The sequence below is a fragment of the Echiichthys vipera genome, assembly GCF_963691815.1.
Source record: "Echiichthys vipera genome assembly, chromosome: 5".
Classification (NCBI taxonomy): domain Eukaryota; kingdom Metazoa; phylum Chordata; class Actinopteri; order Perciformes; family Trachinidae; genus Echiichthys; species Echiichthys vipera.
Genome location: NC_139830.1, coordinates 15335723 through 15361616, shown reverse-complemented (window position 1 = coordinate 15361616; position 25894 = coordinate 15335723). Strand labels below are relative to the sequence as shown.

Genomic DNA, 25894 nt, shown 5'->3' with positions numbered 1-25894 from the left:
TGTCCTTTCAAACTTTATTTTCACGTTAAACAAATAGTTAATATACAAACATATAAATCAAAGTTTTAATTAGAAAACAGTCCAAAACATGAAAAAATAAAACTGTTATATTTACACTTAAAGGCATAATTTTGTGAAACATGACAGATCACTTAGCTCTCACGACCTCAGGTGCTTCAAGATCCTTCCCCTTAATGAAGGGTTTTAATGTTCTTGATGAGCTGCACAGTGTCAATAGTCTTCACTGAATTTATTCATTTAATTTTTTTCATAGTTAATACATAATATTTCACCAACCACCAGGAAAAAAGCCACCAAATAAATGAACAAGCAAGGATATAAGACTGGAGTTTTGTTTTGTTGGTTGTGATAAGGGAGCTGGTATTTTCTAATTCTGAGAGATCGATGCCGTTTCCTGTGTGAGACGAGGCAGCGTGACTTCATAACAGCTGCCCCTCTCTCCTGAAATAACGTGTCCACTACCCACTAATACAAAACCATAGATCCTTTGACCATTGGGACAAATAGTTTGAAATCCAAGCCATACAGACAGCAAAAAGAGCAGGAATTGGAGCTTGATTCACTCCAAAAGTTCCTCAAAGTGTCTTTACGACGCTTCTTCGAGGAGGCATCTCGACTTGGCTGCGGTTTTATCACAAACCCTAAAAGCACACAGCAGCATGATCTATAATTTCAACAACATTACAGCTTTATACGACACATTCACAAATATAAGCTTGCTTGTTACAAGGAACTTCGATTGTTTAAGCTGCCCTAATTCAAAGAACTGAAAAAAAGAAGCAAATCTACATTCACAATAAAAAAAATTCAAAAGGGAGTTACTTTTGATATTACAATCTGGGAATCAGCCACGACAAAAAAATAATCCAAATTTTTACCGCCCCCCTCCCAAACAGTGCTGTTTCTTTAGTGCAGTGATGTCTTTGATTTTAACGTGGACAAAGAGTTGCATGTACAGGCCCTGATAGGTTTTGTCATGTAAGTATTTCAGTGTACACTTTGTGTGTCTGATGTTTCCTTCCGACCCAGTTCAGCATGTTGGCGTTTGTAATATGCTTGACAGACTGGTTTTAGGGCTCGAACATGTGTGCGTTCAGACTGAGGTTTTCCCCTGTAGACGTTGGGAAAATGTAAATATAAGACCCAAACAACACAACTTACACGATCATATCAGCTTCACTATAATCAAGTTATTTTTTTCAAAAACAGGGGCATTCTTTGAACATCTTAAATCCACAACTTCTTTTGAGTACAAATAAATTACACATTTACACAATTTAACCCCTTAAACAATGATTATACACAAAAAGGCAAAACATTAATGGCATCAAATATTTCCATATAAGGACTGTAATGCTATGATCAGCGGTGAGAGAGTGTGTATGAGAGTTCGCTGTGTTCACAGATCTCAGACCGGTCGGTTTTTCTACATCTCGCGGTGCAAATGGAAAGGCAGGAGGCACAGATCTACCAAGATCCCACAAAATAAAGACATCTGTGGCGTGTTGAGGTGACTGCAGGGATGTTGAGTGTGCCGCCCTCCGCAGGACAAATGTAGAACAACAACTTCTGCCTGTCTGAAAGCTCCTACTGCAAACTCACGGCCCACTAAAGGAATGCATGCAAATTGTGAAGACATGGACGCTAGTTTGTACTGCAGCACTTTCTATTGTCACTTAGCTTGTTTTGTTTTGTTTTCATTTTACAGGCTTCAAGAGTGCTCATGGATTCAGCAGCCGGCTGAGCTGTCTGACAGCCTAAGATCTACTAACACAATGAATACAAATACAATTTGCCGATGAGGTCTGAGGGGCAAAATCTGCTATAACCTGACTATTAGTTTTTTAGATTAAATAAGAAATCATTTAGTCTATAAAAATGTCAAAAAATCGTGAAAAGTGTCAAAAAAAATTGTGAAAAATGTCCATCCCAGTTTCTTAGAATCCAAAGAGACTTTACAACCAAAAGTATCCAATTTAATATGATATAAAACTGAGAAAAGCAGGAAATCTCCATATTTAAAGAGGCTGAAACAGCATTTTCTGTCATTTCCGCATGAAAAATTACTTTAATTACTTTAACGATGATCCGATTTTCAGAATAAGAAGGCACTGATTTTTCTGTCCATTAAATTATCGTTGCAGCTTTAGTTATACTGTATATTTCTAATGAATGTAAAGCCTGCTATGATGTTCATGATTTCAAATTTCTTTCTCACAGATGTTTTAATACAGTTTGGCAAAAGCATAAAATGGCCACAATTGTTTGCTACTAAATAACAAGCTGTTCTGCGTCTGATCTGTTTTATTTACACACCACTTCAAAGTATTCACCCGTCACCCTGTCCTCTCCTGAAGTAAGGACTGGTTTCTGCTAGATATCCTTAGAGGCAATATATAGTAATAAAGAACCTGCCAAACACTGACAGCAAAGCTTGTTCAAGCGTGAGGCAAATAATTGTTACAAGCTTTCTGAGGTAGCAGGCGTCTTGTTTAGTTGAGGAGATCTGTTGGAAAAATAATTAAATAAAAGATAGTCACCTCTGCAGTGGTAGTGTTAAACAATAAGCAGGTTTGGTTCCACAGATGGCTACTCAGTGGTAAATAAATGTAATGTGAGATTTTAAATTACCCACAACAATACAATAGAATAGAATATATTATAATATATTATATCATTTATCAATAAAAGGTTATTCTTAAGATATTTGTACCTGTTTCCTATGGAAATATATGAGTGTAGCTGGGTCTGTTTGTATCTTCATGTACCGCAAACTACATTTTAGAAGAGATTTAACTGAAACACCCTGTGGGAATTAAAGGTGTTTGTCATTGTTTGAGAGGCCTTACATTGTTCATATGAAGAATCCTCAGCCACAGGGCGTTAACGTACAGTAACGAGTGTTTTTATGAGTGAGAATACTCCTTGTGTCCCTTCCTCCTCTCTACATCTCCTTCTCTTTCTTCGTCTCCCTGGTGCTGCTCTTCAGAAAGTCGCTCCTGAGCAGCCGACAGAACAGGACGATATTCATGACCGTCATGATGGCCATGCCCACGCTGCCCAGCGTGTAGGCCAGCAGGGGTACGTTGTCCCTGTTGAGCACCAGCCAGCGGGTCATCCAGGCCAGCGTGTTGATGCGGAACACCACGTATGTGCCGAGGTTGATGATGCTGTTGACCCGGTACAGCGTGCCCGTGGCGTTGCCAGCCATACGCAGCATTTGCCTGAGGTGGAGGAACACGGAGTTTATTTCCACCAGCAGTGCCACCACGGCGAAGCCCACATAGCGGTAAGACACCACAGAGAGGCCGAAACAACTGATCACCTAGATGGAAAGATGGTGAGAAAGAAGACAAGGGAGAGGAAGGTAAGGATGGGCGTGGCACAGCATTCAATACAAATACAATATTGTCAACGCTGTGATCATGGACGCATTATGAGATAAAGGGCTTCTGCACAAGATTGCTGGATTAATACTGTATATAATACCTAGAATTAGTGATAGACCGATACATCGGCCAATATTTGCGTTTTTTAGGTGCATCAGTATGAGCCGATGCGGGTGTCCTGAGATAACTTCTGTTATGATTTGGCACTGTAAATAAAACTGAAGTGGGCACAGACATGCAAAAAGGCCCGCCATCTGTCCCCTGACACATTTGGGCTTGTTCCATGCTGATGTTATTTAAGTGGTTAATATATAACTTATGCCACTATTAAATGCAGGGATGCAGCTGATTCCACTGACGCCAATATGCATTTTCATTGACAAATCATCAATGAAATTCTTCGTTTGCTGTCCACAGAATGCCAGACAACGTAAAAGGAAAAGATTAAAAATAGTACAAATCACAGCAACTTTAAAAAGGCAGCATGTTGCAAATATATGAAACAACAATAAAAAAGTGCAAATGTCAGAGAATAATACAGAGAAAGTTAATAATTTAGATTTTCTTTCCAACTGCCTCTCAGTGCTGATGTTTGAACACTTTCTTTCACCTTTGACAACGTTTATTACTCAATGACCATGTGGAAGGTCACCACCCCCGTGACTCATTTCTGCTGATCAGTGCTTATGAAAGTTTATGTGATAACTAACAGAACGTCTCCACAAGAGGGCAGCAACATCCCTCAAAACCGGTCTGAAATCCTGTCTGCTGACAGTCTGGGAAAGGATTACAGACGCTCTCTGACATGTTGTGACAGAATAAAACGCTGCCGTTTAACACACTTACACAGCAGCTGCGTTGCAAAACTGGGATGATGGAAACTCATTTGCACTCAAAACGGCCGATTCAGCCAACTCCCCACAGGAGCCAGGAAGACTGTCACACCACCACGCTCATCAGCTTCACTCACACTCAGAAGATTTCACTTTAGTCTCAGGGTTGCATGAGGTCCCAGGATCTCTAAATCAGGACATGTGAGGAAAGTCAGCAGCACGCTATCCCTCACTCGCGCTCACATTAAGTAGTCGGTCAAGTCAATTTTATTTACACATCCTAATATCACAAGTCTGTACAGCATCCGACACCCTCTGTCCTTGGACCCTCACCTCAGATAAAAAACTCCCCTTCTTCCCCCCCAAAAAAACTTCCATACCTCGGAGAGACATGCAATAGATGTGTGTACATTTTATATCCACTGAAATGTGTGACTCCTGGGCTTAAAAATTCAAAAGGTTTTCTATACTGGACGCGTTTCACTCCCTTCAAAGAGTTGTTAGTCTTGGCAGTGTTTCTTGTTAAGTGCATTGCTCATCTTTCTCTAAAGAAACTATATCTACGATTCAAACTCTCATCAAAATGGTTAGGGCGAGGCATCCAACACTGGGGGTCATTTGTTTTCAAGATGTCCTGTCATAGACTAAGTGTCGGTCAAGGGGACACTTTGACCTTGAAGTGGCTCAACTGGGCACTAAAATACAGAACTCCATTTCTGCCAGTAAAAGAAAAAAACAAGATGAAACATTAGCCTCATGAAGAAGAAAAAAAGATCCTATTGGTCATTATAATGAGACACTTAGGGCTATGCAAATTTAACTAAGTCATTGTTTCAAGAGGTTTTCTCTTTATAATGACTTATATATTTCAATCACCACATCAGGCTTCCATACTTCCATACTTGTAAAGAACAAAACTATAAATAATCCTCTGGGAGATATGTTCATCTGAACTGTAGTGTTGCACAAACATGGGCGTCCTCAGGCCTCGTTGCTATCTGATGAAAAATACATCGTTTCAGTGTAGCTGAACAATAAAAACAATGATGCGAGGATTGACTCTGACTCACAAACACACACACACACACACCCCAAACAATCACAGTACAAATCAAAGTCGTAGTCACACAGTCAAGTTACAGTGAAGACGAACAGCGTCAGTGAGTAATGACGACAGCGAAAGCACCGCGGTTAGCAACACAGACTGCCCACCTCATCACACACACACACACAGACACGATGAGTTTGAAAACTCCTGGATAAGTGAGGTGTGTTATGATGATACCCTGTTATCACCGAGGCAGGCAACAACAAACGACTCCAGTGACTAAACTAAACTGGTGCTCATTGCAGTCACCATGATAATCCACTGGACTGCTGAACAACTATCCCTCACGTTTGTTCTGCACCTCGATGGCTTTGGTTCCAGAAGATATCTAAAATGAAGTCAATAAAGCAGACTATGATGAAATTATAATTTAATAACACATTACACAACGAAGCACCAACAATGTAGTTCGTGAACCCCTAATTTATTATAAGAATTTTATGAAAACAGTGTTTTGAAAGACTTAACTACTGGCCCCGGTACCAGCTCCTCTCATAGTAAAGTCCATTCAAGTCTATTACCAAATGCATTTCAAAAGGACGGAGCCCATTAGTGCTTCGTTTTACGTGTAGGGACTCTTATCCTGCTACTGCAGAGGTTTGGTGTTATTTTGAGCAGTATAAATGGTTAAAAAAAGCAATAAAAATACTTTCACTGTACTGCCGCGAGCTAATCAGTGTTAGCCACGACTGGCTGTTAGCGACTCTCCTGGATTTCTCTGTTAATAGGTCATACATGAAAAAAACTGTATCAATGGCTTATTTGATGTGTTTAAGTGTTGAAAAAAAAACATGGGATGATTTTGCACCAGAATTACACTTTAACTATGAGCAGAAACTAAAAAAACACATCTTCAAATAAAGAAGTGTATTAAGAAGAAGTCTTGAAATCAGTTAAAAAAAAAATGAAAGACAAAATAATCATTATCAGCGCTGGCAAACATTTAACACCCATCTGTTTTTTTTGGGTTAGATGGAAATCCACTCTGCTTATTTGGGATCATCTCAAGACATAAAGCCCATTCCCACTGCATGTTTGCTGCGGGGCTGTTGCGCTGTTAATATGCCCGCCTAGCTCACAGAAGTGAGCTGACAACTGAGGTTTACACAGAGCAGCGAAAGTGCTGAGCTGACGTCTGTGTGAAGGGTGGGTGGGATGGTTGTCAGCCCGGTGGAACGACACAGTAGTGATGGCGAGTCGACCCACAGCAGGTCAAAAGGTGACAACGTTCAGAGTAGCCCAAAATATTAATAACTTACAGAAAAATTGCGCTCGATAGTCCACCTCTTCTCCCTCTCTCAACAACACACTGCAGTCGGTCTCGGTCCTTCGCTCTACTGACAGTCGTGCTACTATAATAGATGAAGTTGGTAGTTTGTGGGTCGGGTCGGGCTGAACGGTGCAGATCAGATCCCTGTGTGAAAAGCCCCTTACACGGTTTCGACTAGAGACGCAACTCCTTATGAACACAAACTAAAAATCTCTCTCACACTGACTATGAATCCAATATTTCAAACAAACGTGAAATGAGAGGATATCCTCTCATTTCACGTTTGTATATATATATATATCTATATATATATATCTATATATATAGATATATATAGTGAAAACATACTAAACACGCACTCACTGTTTTCAGTTTACCACCACAATACCTGCAGTAAAAAGTGTGTGTGTGTGTGTGTGTGTGTGCGTGTTATAAAAACATCCATTCATGTTTGCTCAAACCCGAAGCAAAAGCCCTGACAGCCAGGACCCTCATCTGTTACCCTGAACATGTGAGGACAAGACCACACTCTCTGATTTACACACCAAGGCCAGGTCATCGCTGCAACCACATCAACCAGTAGTCTTTAGTAGTGTGGCTCATCTCAAGTCTAATCTCATAATAGAAGATAAAACCAGGTAGAGCACAGGTCTGGGAAGGTCAAAACAAACCCTTATACAACGCTGAGATAAGATGATGAAGACGATTCTGGAAAACAGACTCTGTGTTACTTCGTTCTGTCGTTCAGCAAGTGGAATCATATCAAATCAGCATTACATTTGGAGACACTTCTTGAGGTGTTTTAATGTAAAAACAGAATTTCGTTATGTCCCTCCTGCATGTGGATCCAGGTAACCTCTCTTTTATGATATTTCAGCCAATGACATAAATCCATCTAATCTGGGAATAAACACTGATAGGACAACGGACACGCTATATAACATGCAATAAAGTTGTACAACAAGTAAGTGATGAACCATAAAAGGGTTATGTGGACGGAAGAGCCACGATGTGTGCATCCTCTTAGTAGAGAGGCAGCAATCAGGTGACAATGAGCCCACGTGGCTCAGCAGCCAACCACACACCAACTCTCTGTGATAGATGAGGCCTCTGTTAGTCCTCCATGAAGGACGGGGGGCAACTCCCACACCCTGAGCTGAGAGGGAATCACAGTAATCCCCCTGGATCCATCAGATGATTAGTGATTCGGCATTCGCTGGATTTGCTTTGATAAACTCTGCTGAAGCTTTGCGTTCACATACAAACACAACTACCCAACTAGAAACACACACGTGACACCTGTTGCATCATGCAGCATGGCTGCCAGCAGCATTTTTAACCACAATGGCAGCATATTATTACAGATGTAGTATTAATGCTGCGTCAAATACATTCAGTCTAATCTCAGGTCATTACAAATAATTATTAGGATTATGTATCTGAAACATAAGTGAAAGGATTAGTTCTGCAGTGTGGTGGCAGATTTAAAGAAGAAAATGTACAGCTCGTACATTTGAGGAAGATTGTGTAGTATGATTGAAAGCTGAACCAGCTGATCGACATTTTAGTAATATTGTTTTATCAACTTATTTTTTTTACAATGTCAAGAATGAACCTTCAATCTCATTGGAATGGTTCGTGGTTAAATGCACTTATTGTGCGTCGATTTGGATAAAAGCGCCAGCTAAGTAAATACAATGTTTTTTTTCCCTTAAAAAACATGGAAGTTGTTTAAATGACCGGACACATCTGTGTGGACAAACTTCATCTTCTGAGCAAAACCTCTTCTACAATGGAAAGCTCCAAAACAGCCACTAAAGGACTCTGTGATGAGCTTGTTTTGTGCCGTTTCCACAAATCTGCTACACTATAACTGTAAATATTCTCCTATAACATGGTAGAAAGAGGCTCAACAGCCGAGGACAGATGGTGTTATTTAACCTTTGGACTGCACTTTTATACATCAACCTACTGTTTATAGCCATAGCAATAGCATAAGCAAGGTGCAAGGTGGTATGGGTGTTTGTTTCCTACATTTTCTCCCAGTGGGTTCAATTAGATGTTCTCTACACCCTGGTGAGGGACCTCCTCGTCCCACTTTCAGGAGGGGACACTGGGTGAAAATAAGGAAGGCAAGTATGGTAAACAGTGTGAACATGTCTGTTATATGAACATGGTGAAACCTGTTAAGAACAAAAGAAGCTCTGAGATGGGGGGGAAAAATCACTTTCTTCCGTCTTGCACCGTCAAAAGGAAACCACCACTCTGACCCACTAAAAAAAAATGGGTATAAAGTTCATGGCATCTATTGATAAAGGTTTTTGCTTTTGAATAGCTACTGCAATCAGTATTCAGAATAAAGCTAAAGGGAAACCCAGGGCGAGATAAAACTGATAAAAATGTTCGAAACACTGGGCTGCAACATGTGTCTTGCCATGTGCAGGCTACAGCGCTAACTTCTGAAAAAACTACACCTTAACTTAGCTTATTCGCTCCAAACCAGTTGACTGAAACATGCTGAATTTTTTTATGCACTTTTTAAAAAGAAGATTGTATTATTCTACAATATTGAGAAAAAAAACAAAGATTCAAAATCCCAAACTGAAAATTGAATACCTACCCAACAGACGAATATCTAAATAATTGAGGATTTGAGTGTTTAGCCTACCCATGGTCTTTTCGTCATGAAAATACATCAAATAAGCCACCAAGACAGTTTTTTTTCGTTGTTCAACCATGTATTGAGAATGCCCAAAGAGATGCTAACAGCCCCAAAGGGCTAACATTGATTAGCTTGGGGCAGTGCTCCAAAACTGCTCAAAATAGCACTCCTCTCATTTCCGTGTCAACACTGGATCGATATGTCACAAACAGCAAAGTAATTATTCATTTCCATGGAATCATAAATGCAAAAACAGTGCATTCGGTAAATGACTTGTATGGACTACCAGACAGCATGGACCTACTGGCACATACTCTTTTTTAATGAATTCCAGGTTCACTAACTACGTTGTTGGTGCTTCGTTTTATGTGTAGGGACCCTAATCATGCTACTGCAGAGGTTTGGTGCTATTTTGAGCAGCATTAGTGGTTAAAAAATTGCTGCTTTGGATGCGTTCAGCCCTTTAGGGCTATTATCGTCTCTCCCGCATTTCTCTATACATGGTTGATCAACGTAAAAAAACTGTCTCGATGGCTTATTTGATGCATTTTCATGACGAAGAAGACACTTTACGCCTTACACTTTAAGTAATTAACAAAAGTAATCTATGCTTTCATCTCATCGCGGCAGGATTACTGTAATTCCTGATATTCAGGGCTCAGCCAAAAGGCCATCACTCAACTCCAGCTTGTCAAAAACTCAAGACAAGACCACAATTCTCCCATCTTTGCAGCACTACACCCTATCTGGATTTCCAACTTTTACTAATTACTTTTAAAGTTCTACCAGGCTTTTCTCCTATAGATTAACTCATGTCCTCTGAGCCGTGCTGCTGTCTGCATTCCTCAGGTAGGACTTCCCTAATTTTTTGCGCTCTCTTCCCGCTGCGTTACCAAAGGAAACCGGGTTGTTTCCGATAGAACCCTGCAGTTGTGAAACTCTACAGTACGTCTCTCTCTATCACTCTTTTATCATTTGTATTGTGTGTCAGTCTCCCTCTGTCACCCCTGGGCTGAACATTTGCAGGTTTCACACACACTTACACTGATGCAGCGGACATTTACATGCTCATGTGTTTGTATAGCTTTGCTCATTTAAAATAAAGCTGGACTCGCCCTTCATCCTTATCACAATTTACAAAAGTCAAAGCAGACACAAAAAGGTTACGCAAGGATTCAAACCAGTTTCCCTGCCTCCAGCTGATAACTTGTTAGCTGGCCCAGTTATAAAAAGGAGAATTTCAAGTTCAGTACAAGCCCAGCATGTTTTTTTTGGGTTTATTTTACACAAAGAGAGTGTTGTATGATAAAGGGACTGTGTGAGAAAAAAAGACAAAAAAGGTGGTCAGGAGGGCGTGGTCATTAAGGTTCACAGAGGCCCGACACAGTCTGTGTGTGTGTGTGTGTGTGTGTGTGTGTGTGTGTGTGTGTGTGTGTGTGTGTGTGTGTGTGTGTGTGTGGTTGAGATGTTTTTAATAACTGCACACAAGCAAGATGAAAGCATTTTCACACCCATATTTGTTAAGTGATTAAGTGTATTCCAAACACATCACAGTTCAGTGAGTCATGACCACACCACTAACTCATGTTCACAAAGATTGCGAAGAATAATCTAGAAGGTGAGTAAATTTTGAATTCATCCATAAATAGGGGGACGTTCAGAGCGGCCGTTGGAACAGTGGTTAGAGCAGTCGCCCCATGTAAAGAGGCTGAAGTTCCTTGAGGCAGCGGCCGCGGGTTCGACTCTGACCTGCGGCCCTTTGCTGCATGTCTCCCCCCCCCCCCCCTCTCTCTCACCCCATTTCCTGTCTGTGCTTTTACACAAACCTGAGACTATCTGGGCCACAGACAGACAGTGGCTGAATCTGTGCTGTTCGGTGTACATACATACAAAGACGACGGTTGAAGATTAATTTATTTTACATATTCTCAATGTCCGGGGGAAACCTAGTATCTCAGTGTTTTGTAATTTTTAATTTTATCATGAACCAGTGCTGTTGGTCACTCCTCACGTCTGTGTGCGGGGTTTATAACGTTTTAACCAACGAAAAGTATTTAAAAGAGCTTGTGACCAAATCTTGTAACACCATTGGACCCTCAAACTGTCAGCAAGACCTCACATTCATGAAAAATGACTGTACAAGGCTTGTTGAGATATAAGGATACCATCACAACGTTACGTTTCCTAAACAGTGCTTCCTTAATACAGGTCATGAAGTGACAGGAAATGGCCAAGTGAAGCTCCGTAAAGAGATGAGAGACATCTGGTGACAGTCAGACAGCTGTGGGGTGATGAGCAGGAGGGAGAGAAAATGGAGGGAAGGATGTGCAGCTCTCACACACACACACACACACACACACACACACACACACACACACACACACACACACACACACACACACACACACACACACACACACACACACACACACACACACACACACACACACACACACACACACACACACACACACACACACACACACACACACACACACACACACACACACACACACACACACACACACACACACACACACACACACACACACACACACACACACACACACACACACACACACACAAACTTTTATCATGAGACCTGCGTTAACTCCCGTCAGCTGACAGCAGCACTGCAGGGCACTTCAGCGCCTCACTGTCACAAACATCTGTTCAGAAACCAACCCCCACCCCACCGATGCGGCCGAACACAATTATCCAGGCCAAATATAATCAATCAGTAATGTGGTTATTAGTTTTTTTAAATGTACCGAAAGAAATAGTCTTTTGCTCTCGTCTTCACGAGACACCAGGGCGAGGCTCTCTGACTGCTAAGAGGCGTGTTTTGGAGAATTGTGGTCACTTGTAGTATTCAGGCCCTGAGTGCGACGGGAGGAGCGGTGGTTCACAACGCTTTGAGAGTACTTTACACTCAGCTATGACCTCACTTCCCAAAGAGGCCAAGGAAAGATTCCCAATGCGCTTGACAGTCATTAGCACCAGGAAGCACCAGAAAGCTCTTGAGATAATATTCCGGTTTGTTCAGGGGGTTGCAACACTTTTCACATTACTTCACCAATGCATCATTTTGCTTCCAAAATGAAGTATTATATGTGTATTCTTAAAGGAATAGTTTGGCATTTTGGGAAATACTTTCTGTTCCCTTGTGTGTGCCAAGCTACACTAGTGGAGGAAATTTAGAAAATATTTTGGGGGGAACTTTTAATAACAACAATAATAATAATAATAATAATACCATATACAGTGATACTGTGAAACTATAATATTTTCTGAGACGTTAACGTACCGTGAAAATCTCAACCCGTTGCAGCCTAGCATTATGATAGGCAGGAATTCTGGGGAGAAGTGAGATACAAACAAAGGAACCCTCTCACAATTACTGCAGATATTTCATGTCTGTAAATGGTACACTCCACTCTCCTCAAACACACGATGCGAGGTTGGTATGCTGCACTCTCACATGCTTGCACACCCGCCTACGCTGCTGTTGGAATCATACAAGTGCTCTGGTATTCCCACCGCAGCTGGATCTCAGCCAAGTTTGTTCTCTATCTTTTTTCCATGCAGTGGTTCGAGGCCATTAGGTGTGTCACTGCGAGAACAAATGCACAGTTCCTACTTTGCCCCACCTTGCTATTTCAACAATGACAAATAGCTTAGAGAGAGAGAGTCGACTCCCTCTGTTTTCTAAACCTGCTGATGGATGCGTGCCTCTACAAACAGCATTCCTGGTCGTCATGCCAACTGCAAACAAATGCCAACTCCTTTTTTACTTTTTTGGGGGCACTCGGCTTTTCCAGCCTCTTTGGGAAGCATTGCACGTGCGCGTACGAGTTTGTGACTAAACTGCTCTTTTCTGTCGACTACCTCATACGGCTCATTCACGCCAGCCTGCTCTGTTTAGGATGGATGGCACCTGCATCTGAACGGCTTATTTCTACCTCACACTGATATCCTGTGATTGGATCAACACCAATTATACAGTGAGTTTGTTTTTACACACGTGCTGTCAACTGTTTTACGATCCAAAAACAGCAGATTAAATAAAAATTAAAGATGTACCTGCTATTTCTTCCTCATTTATTCCTGTAATTGGCAATTCTACCTCCTAATTCCCAACCAATGCTAATACAGGGTTACTACACATTTTCCAAAGTCAAATTCAAGCACTTGTCAGGCATTTCAAGGAGCATTTTCATGCTTTTCCAGCACCTTACAGCTGTGGTTCACTACATGTCGGTATACCGTAAAATAGTCAGTATACTTATGATTGCACTTAGTCATTAAATAAGATGTTATTGTCCTATAAACTAAAAAATTATGTTTCGTGGCAGCTTTCTACAGAAGGACGAGAAATGAAAGGAAAACTAACTTGACCAATAGGAATTTAATCAACTATTTTGATAATCTGTTAATCAACAAAAGTCATTTTTCATGCAAAAATGTCAGAAAAGGTTGTTTTCAGTCTCTTAAACATGGTGAGATTATTTTTTGTGCTATATCATATATACCATCCCATATAACATAACATTTCAAGCATTTTATTCAAAATTAAAGCAGTTTTCAAGGATTTCCATCACCGTACAAACCATGCTAATAGTTTCCTTTTTCTGTCTTACTGGTCCCCAAAGGTGTTCAATACTCCAAGAGATTAGATGAGTGAGACCAAAAAAAATGGATAAGGAAATTCCTCAATGTCAGTCATACCATAGGGGACAAAAAAACAAGATATAATACCAACAGAGCAGTGGAGACTCTCATTGGTTTGTAGCCATGTGAGGGGGCGGAACAAGCTGCAGAGAGTAGGTGGACGAGGGGGATGGGGGAGATGTTTGGAGTTCATGCTAAGATAGGGGGGGTCGAGAACAAGGCAGCGTGTGTGATATATGGAGAGGAGCTGCAGCGCAGAAATGTTTTGAGGGCTCAGGAAGCAGGAGGTTTGCTTCATGTTTGTGGGTCTCTCTCTCTCTCTCTCTCTCTCGGGAGGCTGAGGTTCATATGGAGACCAGATGTCTGTCCTCCTGTCAGGACATACACAGAATGGCGGGGGGAGGGTGGGGGATTTCCTGGGATTCCCCGCCAAAAAAAGGAGATCGCCAGGACACAAACACACATCACAAATCCCTCCACCCCTCCATTTTCTATTTTGAAATATGCGTCTCTCTCTCTTTGGCCATCACCGTCGTCAGTATGTGGCGTGGTATTGTTGTTTTTGCATCATTCAAGGGCAGCGAGCTGTATGTTCTGCTGTAATTTCACCAAAAAACAAAAGCGGACGTTCCAGCAGTTCACGGTTTACACAACATATTGTTGACACTGGAGATTTTAAAAAGCAACCCTCGTAACATGTGGTCTGTGACGTCAACGTGTGGATCAAAAGGAGGAGTGTCAGAGCCCAAGGCTTGTGGACGGCTGGAAATATATCTGTGGGCCGGCTAGAAGAAAATAACAAAACAAACATATGCTGAATAAGCTGCTGCTCTAAAATATTAAGAGGCCCTGGATGTTTTAAGCACGCAAAGCATCACAAGGGTATATTACAACCCATGCTCTACACTTCTATTTGACATGAACACTAATAATTCTCAACCACTGGAGGAAGTACGTCCATCAGGAAACAAACCAGCTGAGCTTCAGATATGTTTGAATAAACAGGGCCACCTCAGCAACAATGGGGACTTCAAACCAAATGAGGCTTTAAGGATTAAAAATCTAGCCACTCTGTGTCGACTGGTGGTCCATGGTCTTTACAAAACCAGCAGCGAGTGGAAGGAGCAGCTGGAGCAATGAAAAGGGAAATAATAATAAAGCAAAAGACAGAAACAGACACACAGGACGATCAGGTTCTACAGAGTCGAAGGCGTTCTGTGGCATTCCAGTGACACTGTGTCAAAAAAACAAAGTATGTTACTGCTGCCAAAAGTGACATTCCCTTTTGGCTATGTAAGGTAAGCTTCACGCTCCTCTCAAAAATCTATTTTCATGCTTGGTAAACTGAGACAAGTTCCACACATATCTGAGGTTGGTACCGGACGAACATTCAAGAGGGAAAATGTGACCGAAGTTGAAAACGGCGAATACAGAGTGTGCGAGCACCTAAGAGGATTCCCAGGTTATAAGAATACAAACACACAGACACATGTGACCATCAACCCAAACTCCTTATGCATGTTACACCATCCACCAGCAGGCGGACGAAAGGATGAAACCTCTTCATAACAACAATTAAAAGTATAACGCTTAATTGTAAAAGGCGGGACAATGATATAGTATATCTCCAGATACAGAGATATACTTGCTGAAAAACCTGTTAAAGTGCCGGAAACAGACATCTTTTCCATTCAACTGTCAAACAAATTAGAAATGCGAATAAACTAAGCTAAAGTGAAGTCTCAGCAGACGTTGCCGCCCTCAGCTACGCATATAAAAAGTAAAGTAAATGAGTCGCCTTGGCTGACGAAATCACCCACGAGAGAATCAATCAATTGGGCAAGTTTTAATTGTTCCTTCGTGTCAGTTAATATTGGCCTTCTTTCATGCTGTCCGGACGCAAAAACACGCCATGAGATACATCTTTGACAACACCTTCATCAGCCATGTGAGTTAAAAGTTCTCTACGTCAGAACTTATTTAGCAAGGGCGTTTTCATATCCCATCCTGTCTATAATCTCTCATTTGATTACTAAAACATTTTTGCACAATTTTTCCGTTTCCATTCAGCTTTTTTAACGTGATACCGCAAAATAAGCATAAAAATATGCAAATGAAAACACATAAAATTACTTTAATCAGACAGCTACATGGCTCCAGACTTTCAAAAAATATGAAAGTTCATGGAGATGCCCAACCAAACTTAAGTTTTTCAAATTTTGCACTTAAAATTGGTAAAGGGCTTGGGCGAGGTTTACAAAAGCTCCTTGTCCAGCTGGAGCAACGCACATATTACTGCCACAAAAGCTGTAAAATTTGTGCAACATGTTTAACATTTGAAATCTGAGGAGATGTGACAGTTATATATATTTAACAGTCTTTTAGGTTACAGGCCTCTCAGGCTGATTATTGCACATTTGGAGACAGCAAAAGGCAGATGAGAACTAAATTAATTCCCCAGGGTGTTACAGGAGCCTATCATTCTTCTTGTGTGTGTGTGTGTGTGTGTGTGTGTGTGTGTGTGTGTGTGTGTGTGTGTGTGTGTGTGTGTGTGTGTGTGTGTGTGTGTGTGTGTGTGTGTGTGTGTGTGAAAATCAACTTGTGCACAGTAATCCTTGACACCAATTAGACTGTAAATGATGATGAACGGTTACACAACTAAGATCCACATAAGGAGAATATAAGGAGCATAGTGCAGAGAATAAACAAGAGTGAGCACTATACTTTTGAAGAAGAGCTGGGAGAGCAGATGTGATTAGAAACAGCGGGGAACCTCAACTGCTGATTAGCCTGCGCAGCCTCCGTCTGTTTTAAAGGAGCACCGCCCTTGGCCTTCTCTACAAATAAAATTGAATTCTGCCTAATGAGAGAGGGATGAGAAGCATTTATGGAAGGAAAACAGCAAACATGTGAGAGGGCAACGAGAGATTCAATTGGTTAGACGTCGGATATACTGCAATAATGCTATTCACATGCTTTCGTACTTCACGGAAAAAATAATCTGCCCTTTTCTGCTTCTGTTTGGCATCCTTCTCTTCTGGCTCATACTTTTAATTGCAAACTCACTATTTCCAAGAGTCATGGACAAACGTGGCGGAGACATACTCAACATGGGGAGAAGGGATTTTTACAAGAACGGCAAACAAACCCTGGTTTTACATTAACCCAACTAACTGACCAATGCACTGCAGCGGATCTCAAACAATGACAACCTTATCTTTCTTACACACTACGCTTAACAGGCTACACATTTATGATTCCTTTTGAAAGCCTCACGTGTTATGGGTTAGGTGCGTAGACATATCTAATCTCCTCAGAAAAAGAACCCTATTTCTGGCAGAAATATCAAGACTTCCTGTTTTCCAAAGGAAGCACCGGGTTACGGCTGACAGGATCTCATCAGGCGTGAGTGACTGCGGCAGGGCCCGCGTGCTTCTCAGACAGAAATAAGTAGCAGTAATCTCCACTTCAGTCAATAAGAAAAAGAAAAACTTTCCATGGAATGCATGACTTTGTTATTCGTCCTGGACTGCGACAACAGGGATCAACAAAACATGTGTTAAAACTCATGCTGTTTCACTACATGTTTGTGTAAAAGAGGAAACCCTCAGAGGGTGATTACACAAATGAAGACGCCAAGATACAATAATTAGTGCTTTTGAGCAGGCAACCACTAAAGGAGAAGGGAGGGGTGAACACAGAGCGGAGGAGAGAGGAGAAAAGTGAGGGAAAAACAAACAGGTTCGACAGCACAAACTGGGTCAGACAAGTGACTTACAACTCTGTTGGCGTTTTGCAGCTTAAGAAAACTTTTATTACAACTTGCATCTTCCCTCAGGGCCAATCCTCTAGCTCGCAACTGTAACATTTACCTTATTTATGAGCATAGATGGGCGATTCATCACATTTTCACAATGTTTAAGAAAACAAGATAATGAAAGATAAAGTTAATAAAGTGCCACATTCCGTTTTTCAATGATGCTTTTGTTTTGTCTTGTGTTTTAAATCCAGCACACCCCTTTCTCTTATAGCAGTGCGCCGTTTTTGCTGAGTTTCTGACTGGAACTTGTTAAATAATGGTTTTACAAAAATGTTGAATAGAAGGAGTTTACAGTTGTTTGTGGAACTGCACTAAGGATACAACATAGTTAACTTAATTAAAAAAATAATAATATATATATATTTTTTTTAGGTTTTATTTGTTTTTCAGTTGATTTATATTGAAAGTTCTGGAAAATCCCCTCGTTTTTTGTAATGTTGTCTGCCCTTACACTTAAAAGAACATTCAGTCAATGCGTGACTCAACGTACAATACTAACACACATTTTTTTACCATCAATTGCCAAGACAATGTTCAAAAGACGCAAGCCCCCTGTACAGTTTTTGCACACTAGTGTGGTGTTGAAGAAAAGGATTTTCATGGGTGAAAGATGAATCAGTGGGCTGCCGATACGAGCAGAAGATTAACTAAAGACTAGTCTCTTCAGATGACCGGTACACTTACGCTTGCAAATCAAGCCCTGACTCGTTTCTTCTGCTTTACAACCCTTTGTGAACCTCTTTCGCAATAACGAAATGTCCTATAGCTGCCTGAAAAGAACAACAAAATAACAACAAAATAAACAAGAAAAGGGCAAGATGTGACACGATAGCAAAAGAGTTGAAGGATGACGGCCTACGTGTGAATCAGGGAGCGAACACCACTGAAAAGAATGAATGGAAGTCTTGACGATGGTACAGTGGCAATGAAGGAAGTACAGAGAAACACAGAAAGCCATGTGAATGAGGAAGAGGTCTCTGCCCCTCCCACACTCTAGTGACAATCTGAGGCCAGCTGGCTCGGCCAAAGCATCCATTCACAAGGCTTCCAGGAAGTGAAGGAGAAAAAAAATAAGACTTTCAGACAATACGGCTATCTTCTCACGTTAGGCCTTTGCCACCAACAACCGGGTGGTGTTGGAGCTGGTTCCCACAACTAATTCTGACTGACTCTTAGCGTTTCCATCTCTCTCCTGGTAAAAAGTGACTCAGGTGTGCCTTTCACCTCGTTTAGAAACAAAGGACCAATCAATAGCCTCACCGTCATCTGTTACTAGGCAACCAGAAGCATCATGAGTACAGGCTTCAATGCTAATGTTCAGATGTCAGTTTTACCTACACAATTGTTTTATTTATTAGCAGTTGTCAAATAACAACAAAAACTAAAGTCAATTGTCAGGTTAAATCTTAATTAATCTGGTTCTGCACATGTGCAACTCTCAACATGACGAGAAGGAAGCAAGGCGGAGCTCTCCTTAGCTACTTCCATCATCAGCTACTGGAAAACAAACTGTAAAAACTGTATTAAATATTTTTTGTTTTACTACTTGCGCTGATTGATTCACTAGCCAACGATGACCACATTTCACAATGAAACCATAATTTAATGATTTGTCAAGGAGGCAAATGTTTTATTTGAAAAATGGTACTAATGGAGCTAACGACTAAGAATTGGAAAGTTTGCCCGGAAACAGCAGAACATACGCAACAATTCAAGATTAACTACATTTTTGTACTTGGTGCATTTGGCAAAATGATACCATTGGGAAAATCTCAAGCTCAGGGACAGCACTCAGAGAGGACTGTGTTGACTATTTTCTAACTTTTTATTATTTTCTCATATGCATATGTTGTTATGTGGTCTGTTATGTTGTGTATTTGTTGCAAGGAATTTTTACATCTTATCACGCAGCCATTAGACGACTAAAATCAGTAGAACCATGGGCCACTTTTACATGTGGTGTAAAAGTGTGTTTGTGTGAGAGAGAAACTGTAAAGGGGCTCATTCAAGAGGGTTGTTTTGTATGTAAATATGTGGGAAGATATAAGGAAAATATAATATCAGTATAAGGCCATTTAAAGTATGTTTTTCTTCTATAAATCTGTAACTGTAATGTCAGCATGCAACGAAGATTATGAGCCACGTCCTCAGTGGCCTGATTTCTAAATTCTGCAGAGAAATATTTCCACATACTTTGGCTTGAAAACACATCTGCCTTAAACAGTGGTTCCTCCACATTTTCCAAAGTCTAATTCAAGCACTTTTCAAGCATTTCAAATTCCATTTTCATGCTTTTCCAGCACCATACAGCTGTGGTAAACTACATATTTGTATAACACACTCACAGTTTATTCAGTATACTTATTATTGCACTTGCTCATCACATTAAATTAGATGGTACTGTGCTATAAACCGACATTATGTTTCGAGACAGATTTGCAGAGGGGTGACAAATTAAAGGAAACCAACCTTTCATGTTTGTAAATAGACTTGCAACAATTAGTTGACTTACAGATCGACAGAAATATAATCAACTATTTCTGATAATCTGTTAATCATCAAAAGTCATTTTTCGTGCAGTCTCTGTTTTCAGTCTCTCAAATATGCAGATTGTTTTTCTTTGTTTTAAATATGCCATTCCATATAACATAAAATTTCAAGCCATTTCAAGCACTTTATTTAAAATCAAGCACTTTTCAAACCTTGAAAACAACACAAGTGTTTTCAAGGGTTTCCACTACCCAAACACAGACATGGTGTGGCTGCTGTGCAGTACAAATCCACCCCAATCCGGCCAGAAACACTTCAAATAAAAATTTAAATAAACAGCTTTGATGAGGTGAGTACTAACGACAATAACCAGTCGAGAGCTTGGCAACAGAAGGCAAGACACAACGTCGTTGGCGCGGTCTTAGGTGTAGGTCACAGAGAGAAAATATCAGGATGTAAATATATATTTCCACTTCAGGTCATTTCCCGTAGTGTTTAAAAGGCAGTAATGGGGGACGGGTGAACTGATCAGTCCTGTTCTTCCCTCAGGGAAATATCTCCCAGCAGACCAGCCTGCTGAGGGTCAGGATGACTGGCTCTGAATCTGCTGGAAACAGTTAACCACAGTTAAGTGGATGGCAAGAGAGGGAGCCGGGTGTTCAAGTTCAACTTTCTCAAGGCGTGAAAGGAGGTTGAATGCTCGGCGGGGGGCTGTCAGACTGGAATGATTGTCTCTTTGTTCCACCCTCACTTGTCCTTTGTCACCAGACGGGAAAGACGGGTATTTTTTCTTTCCCATTTATGAACTTCTGACAGGTGCGCTGGGGTTTTGCTGCATGATTTATCGGTGCAGTCACTACTGTATATTGATTTCATAGTGGGGGTAGGTAAGAGGTTAAAGATGATGATTATTTTTAAGACAGACACCTTTCTCATTGCCAGTAGATGAGTCTGCCTTTCTTATTGTTTTTTCTGATGAGTCACATTCAAGGTCACTAAGATACCAGAAAAACAGGGATACTGAACAGTAGAAAGCGGCGTGGAGTTGGTGGAAATGTTGAGGTGGTTTCTTATTTTTTGTATCCGTTACCAGTTTAATCTTTCTTGCAAACTCAGAATTTGATTATAACTTTTCCCACTAAAGACAAAAAGCCAGATGAGTGTTACTGGGTTTTTTTTTGTTGAGTGGGAAAGGCTTTAGATGTAGGTTATTGTCCGTAATGGTCATGGTGAAACATCTTTGGTCAAAGTGGTAAATCTTGGACCTGGGTTTATGACGGTAATGCTTGAAAGACCTACCACAATGTGATGAAAGAGAAGCTCCCAGGACTGAGTCAACTTCTGGTTCACCACCATGTCAAGGAAGTCATAGATGAAGTAACCTGTGAGGACGGAGAGTGTTTAGTCAACGTTAATGACATCTATAGGTTCAGCAATTCATCAATCAACCAAAGCATGACAGATTTATTTGGCAAGAGAAGCCTCAAGCATATCAAGAGTGTCTGGGGGGACCCTGCTTCCATGACGACAGTGATGGCAACCAAGATGTGTCCCGGAGAGGGGCTATTCATATCCACCAATCCCCACCCCTTCCCCACCACCAGCTGTATCCATGGTGACAGCTATTCACAATGCCGGAAAAATAATGAAGTGTTGGGGATGAGGAGGACGGAGTGCGAGGGTGCTCGGGGCCGGCGTGAGACTGGAATTAACCCTTATTATGTTGGAAATTTGACCCCAAGGATGCTTTTTTCCCCCAATGTGGTGACATGTTTGGGTTCGTCTAAATAAATGTAATCGCTACAAGCCGCAGAACAAACCATTATCTGACATTCAATTGATTTATTTGCATTATCTGATCTCCATAATGGCTCATATTGTTTCAGAAGAGCATTGACGATGATAAGGGACGATCTCCACGCCAAAGGAGTCTTTTCAACAATGGCGAAGGAGAGTTTGGGTCAAGTTTACGAACGTAACGAAGAATGGATGTCGTTTTTTTAACGCACAGTATTTCTGTTTATGTTCTGCAAGGGGGACATGCCAATGTGCCAATGCTCAATGTGCCAACGCTCAATGTCTTACTAAGAAGGCCAAAGGAATCAGAGAGTACTTGACTTTCTATTGGCTGCTGGCCAACAGGAAGAAGATGAGGAAAAAACAGGTTTCTAGTGAAATCCTCCAGAGCAATAGATTTGCTTTTTTCCCCCATTCTAGATCCTGTGAAGATCTTGAAACCAGTTTGTCAAACAAAGCGAGTTTGACGCTGGATGAATACGTTCAGCCTGAAACTCGGTTGTCTGACAAATTGGAGAGGCTCCATGAGCAATACTTGCGATCCTCGTGTCTTTTTTTCTGCATTAGAGATAACATACTACTCTTAAACACAACAGATGCAGAGAACTATTCTTTTAAATTAGTTTTCTGCATCGCAACGTGGAGAAGGTACATGACAACAGTACTGCACACATGAACCGTTGGATTCCTCTGCAAGACAACGTTCTAAGAATCGAACAAGGTCTTCATTCAACAAGCGGAGAACCATTTGTGGCATTTCACTGCGAGGTTTGCAGCGTGGTATCGCAGCGAGCCGGGCTGAATACACAAGTCTGGTGAACAAAACTCCTCGCTCCAACTCGCTGAGGCCTCAGAATCACACCACATCACTAGTGGGAGGGCTCGGGAGAAGCACTCCACTTGTTTTTGTGTGAATGACTCCCCTTTCTGTTACCACTGGCGTGTGACGTGCACAGCTTGCATAAATCAACTGACTTTTTTGCGCGGTTACTGTCTCGGTGATGTCACAGCACAGTACAGGGTTACGCCTGGTGCTTAGGACTGATAATAATGCCCCCCATTGATCTTCACACGCGGACACTGCCCCTCACTTTGCCAGCCTCCAGGGCCGGGCTTCCTGAAAGAATGTCAAACATCCTGGGAATCCTCGGGGAGCCCTTGTTGACCGACACGGATCCAATAAATTTGTGGTTTTAAGTTGGCTCACGTGCCACTAGATGCTCTGGAATACTTTAAGGATTAAAGAGAAAAGGTAAAGTTGCTATTCTAACAATGTGGGGTCGCACGTGCACTGGGGTTTAAGAACACTTAATGAAATCAAGTTAAATCCATTTCATGTAAGTGTTTAATTTGGTTCACGGAGAGCAGATGATGAAGATGAGGATGTATCCTACATGTGGATTCCACGAAGCAATTCAGTAGCAAAAAAAAATAAATAAATACTACATGACAAATGAACTTTAGTCGACACAACAAGTGTTCATAGGGTCAGAGTCACATTAAAGGGAGAGTACACACACCCTAAAGCACACCCCAGACTCAATAATGCCCATCTCTCAATCATTCATAGATCGTGGCAGATCCAGGAACAGGCATAGGACTTAAGAAATTATTGAGCAACAATTAAATCATTCAGCCTTCAGCGTGACGTTCACTTATGAGTAAAAAGGCTCAGTTTACCAAAGGGCTGTGTGATATGATGATATACATCGTCAAAACTATACAAAAATGCCAATGGTGTTATTTTAACTTTAACAGTGGCCAAACTGCTTTATGGCAATATTCACATAATTTTGATGCCACTTTACGCTCGGATCCTTGCACATTATGTTTATTTTGCGCTAAAATTCTTAATAAGATGAAAAAAAAACGGTATTCTGGAGTATATGACAGTGAGCTTTACCACGTGGTTATTTAGTATTGAATACTTATTTATGTAATTATAGGCCTACCGGGATAGAAGATTTTGCCCATATTCCACTTTTGTGTACCTCTCTTATAAAGAATGTGCGTTCATTTGTTTCAGTATGTATTGCTGATAAAATATATATATTTTAAAAGTCTCTTATCCAATTTATTAAACTAATACATATTTGTCAAGTTAGGTCATGCATCAGCTGGTTACATTAAATGTTTTATGATCTGCACACAAACTGTTTGCCCTAACACCATGAGAAAAATGAGACTAGCTCGGATGAATAATGTCACTTCCTCATTTCCCCTTATGATGGCAGCACCTATGGGTGAACTCCATCTCCAGCCCTCCCTTCCTACCACCACCACCACCACCCACCACCACCACCACCACCCAGCCCATTCAGACTATGATTCAGACACAGGCCACAGTTTGTGACTGTATTAGTGCCCACGTCTACTCACCGATTGAAAACGACACCAAAGCGTGAGAAAACACAGAGTAGGTTTCTATCAGATCTTCAGCCATCTGAGGGTGAAGGAAGAAGCTGAAACACAGAAGTCAGATAAATCATTTCAAAGGAAAAAAATGTGTGAACTTTATTGAGAGTTATACATTTTACAGTTAACAGAGTCCAAAAATGACACAAATGATATTGAAGTTAGATTATAATATTAAAAAAGTGGGTCAACAGTAATGAACGAAGGGTTTTGTACAAAAACATGTTTATATTTCTTAAATTAAAGTGTCGGAAATTGAGGATAGTTTTGGTTTAAGTAGTGAAACTTAAGGTAATGTTTGGGCACTAATACCCCAAAACTATTCAGAAGATACCCAACCCTATACTGAACCCAACCAAAAAACGTGTCTAAAACAGAACAACAACAAATAAAGACAAAAATGACACTGAGGTTAGTTTATAACAGGTAAAGAATGCAAAGACCGAAAAAAAGGTTATAAAATAACCAAGTCATAGAATAACCTTCTCACTTCATCACATCCATATTATAAATACTAGTAGAGGATCTGGTCAAAAATTAGGTCGGTCAACAATATGATATAAATACAAACTACAGTCAAAAAACATTTAAAAGAAAGGAAAATATATTTAAAGCACATTTCTGAACACAACCGCGCCAAAAGCCAGCATCCATTTATTGAAACCATGCTTCCAAGATAAACACAATAAACCATTTACTTCCAACACTGAATAACACTGATTTTGTTGGGGTTAACTCACCACAGCACTGCCCACACCGCGGTTATAAAACTGTGCACGAAGGATGTGGAGATGTTTCTCCATTTCCACGCATTCCTGCAGGCGGATTCAGGCATGGGCAGCCTGGCCACTCCAGCGTTGACCAGCCTGAAAAACCCCACGGAGCCCCCGGTGGTGAAGATCACTGAACTCAACTCCATGGCTCAGTTGTTTGTGTAAATGTAAACACTTCACGGGCTGCGACTGTCCCCCAATGTGAGCGTCGCCTGTGGTCCAGACAGACACAAAAGCGTGTTTCTTTCACGGTTGTTTTCCAGGGGGAGAAGGCGTGGACGCGTCTGTCAAATGCCTCCCCACTGACTGAATGACTGTGGTGTGTTTGTGCGGGGAGGAGAGCGCCGTGTCCGCAGGTGCAGCCGGTGCAGGGTGCGGTGATGGATGCGACCGTGAAGCCTCTGCTCACAGTTGTGAAACCGTCCTGTTGTAAAACCTCATCCCCTGGCTTGTGTAACTTTTTCACATCAACAGAAACCAAACGGGAGGTTTTCCCCGCCCTACTATAAAGGGGAGCGGCCACGAGCACGTTGCGTGTGTTGTGATACGTTCAAGGGCTGTCGGAAACGTCGGAATCTAAGGCAAGCGGTTTAAACATTGTATCAAATCACACTCCCATATTTTATTACATTTATAATATAATTT

At 41.1% G+C, this 25894-nt stretch overlaps 1 protein-coding gene across 1 annotated transcript; it reads right to left on the bottom strand.

Moving 5' to 3' along the window:
- tlcd2 (TLC domain containing 2) lies at positions 1-25690 on the bottom strand. Its single transcript, XM_083914367.1, has 4 exons — positions 25217-25690; positions 24441-24523; positions 21564-21646; positions 1-3346 (listed from the first exon to the last, which is right to left on the bottom strand). The coding sequence occupies exons 1-4, from the start codon at positions 25393-25395 to the stop codon at positions 2966-2968; spliced, it is 726 nt and encodes a 241-aa protein (XP_083770493.1). The 5' UTR covers positions 25396-25690; the 3' UTR covers positions 1-2965.
- Positions 25691-25894: the final 204 nt, after the last annotated feature.

Excerpts from the sequence above, each read along its gene's own strand:
- tlcd2 (XM_083914367.1), bottom strand. The coding sequence starts at position 25,395 with ATGGAGTTGAGTTCAGTGATCTTCACCACCGGGGGCTCCGTGGGGTTT. Across the intron at positions 21,647-24,440 it reads TTTGGTGTCGTTTTCAATCG|GTTACTTCATCTATGACTTC; the intron begins GTGAGTAGACGT and ends CCGTCCTCACAG. Across the intron at positions 3,347-21,563 it reads TTCTCTTTCATCACATTGTG|GTGATCAGTTGTTTCGGCCT; the intron begins GTAGGTCTTTCA and ends CTTTCCATCTAG.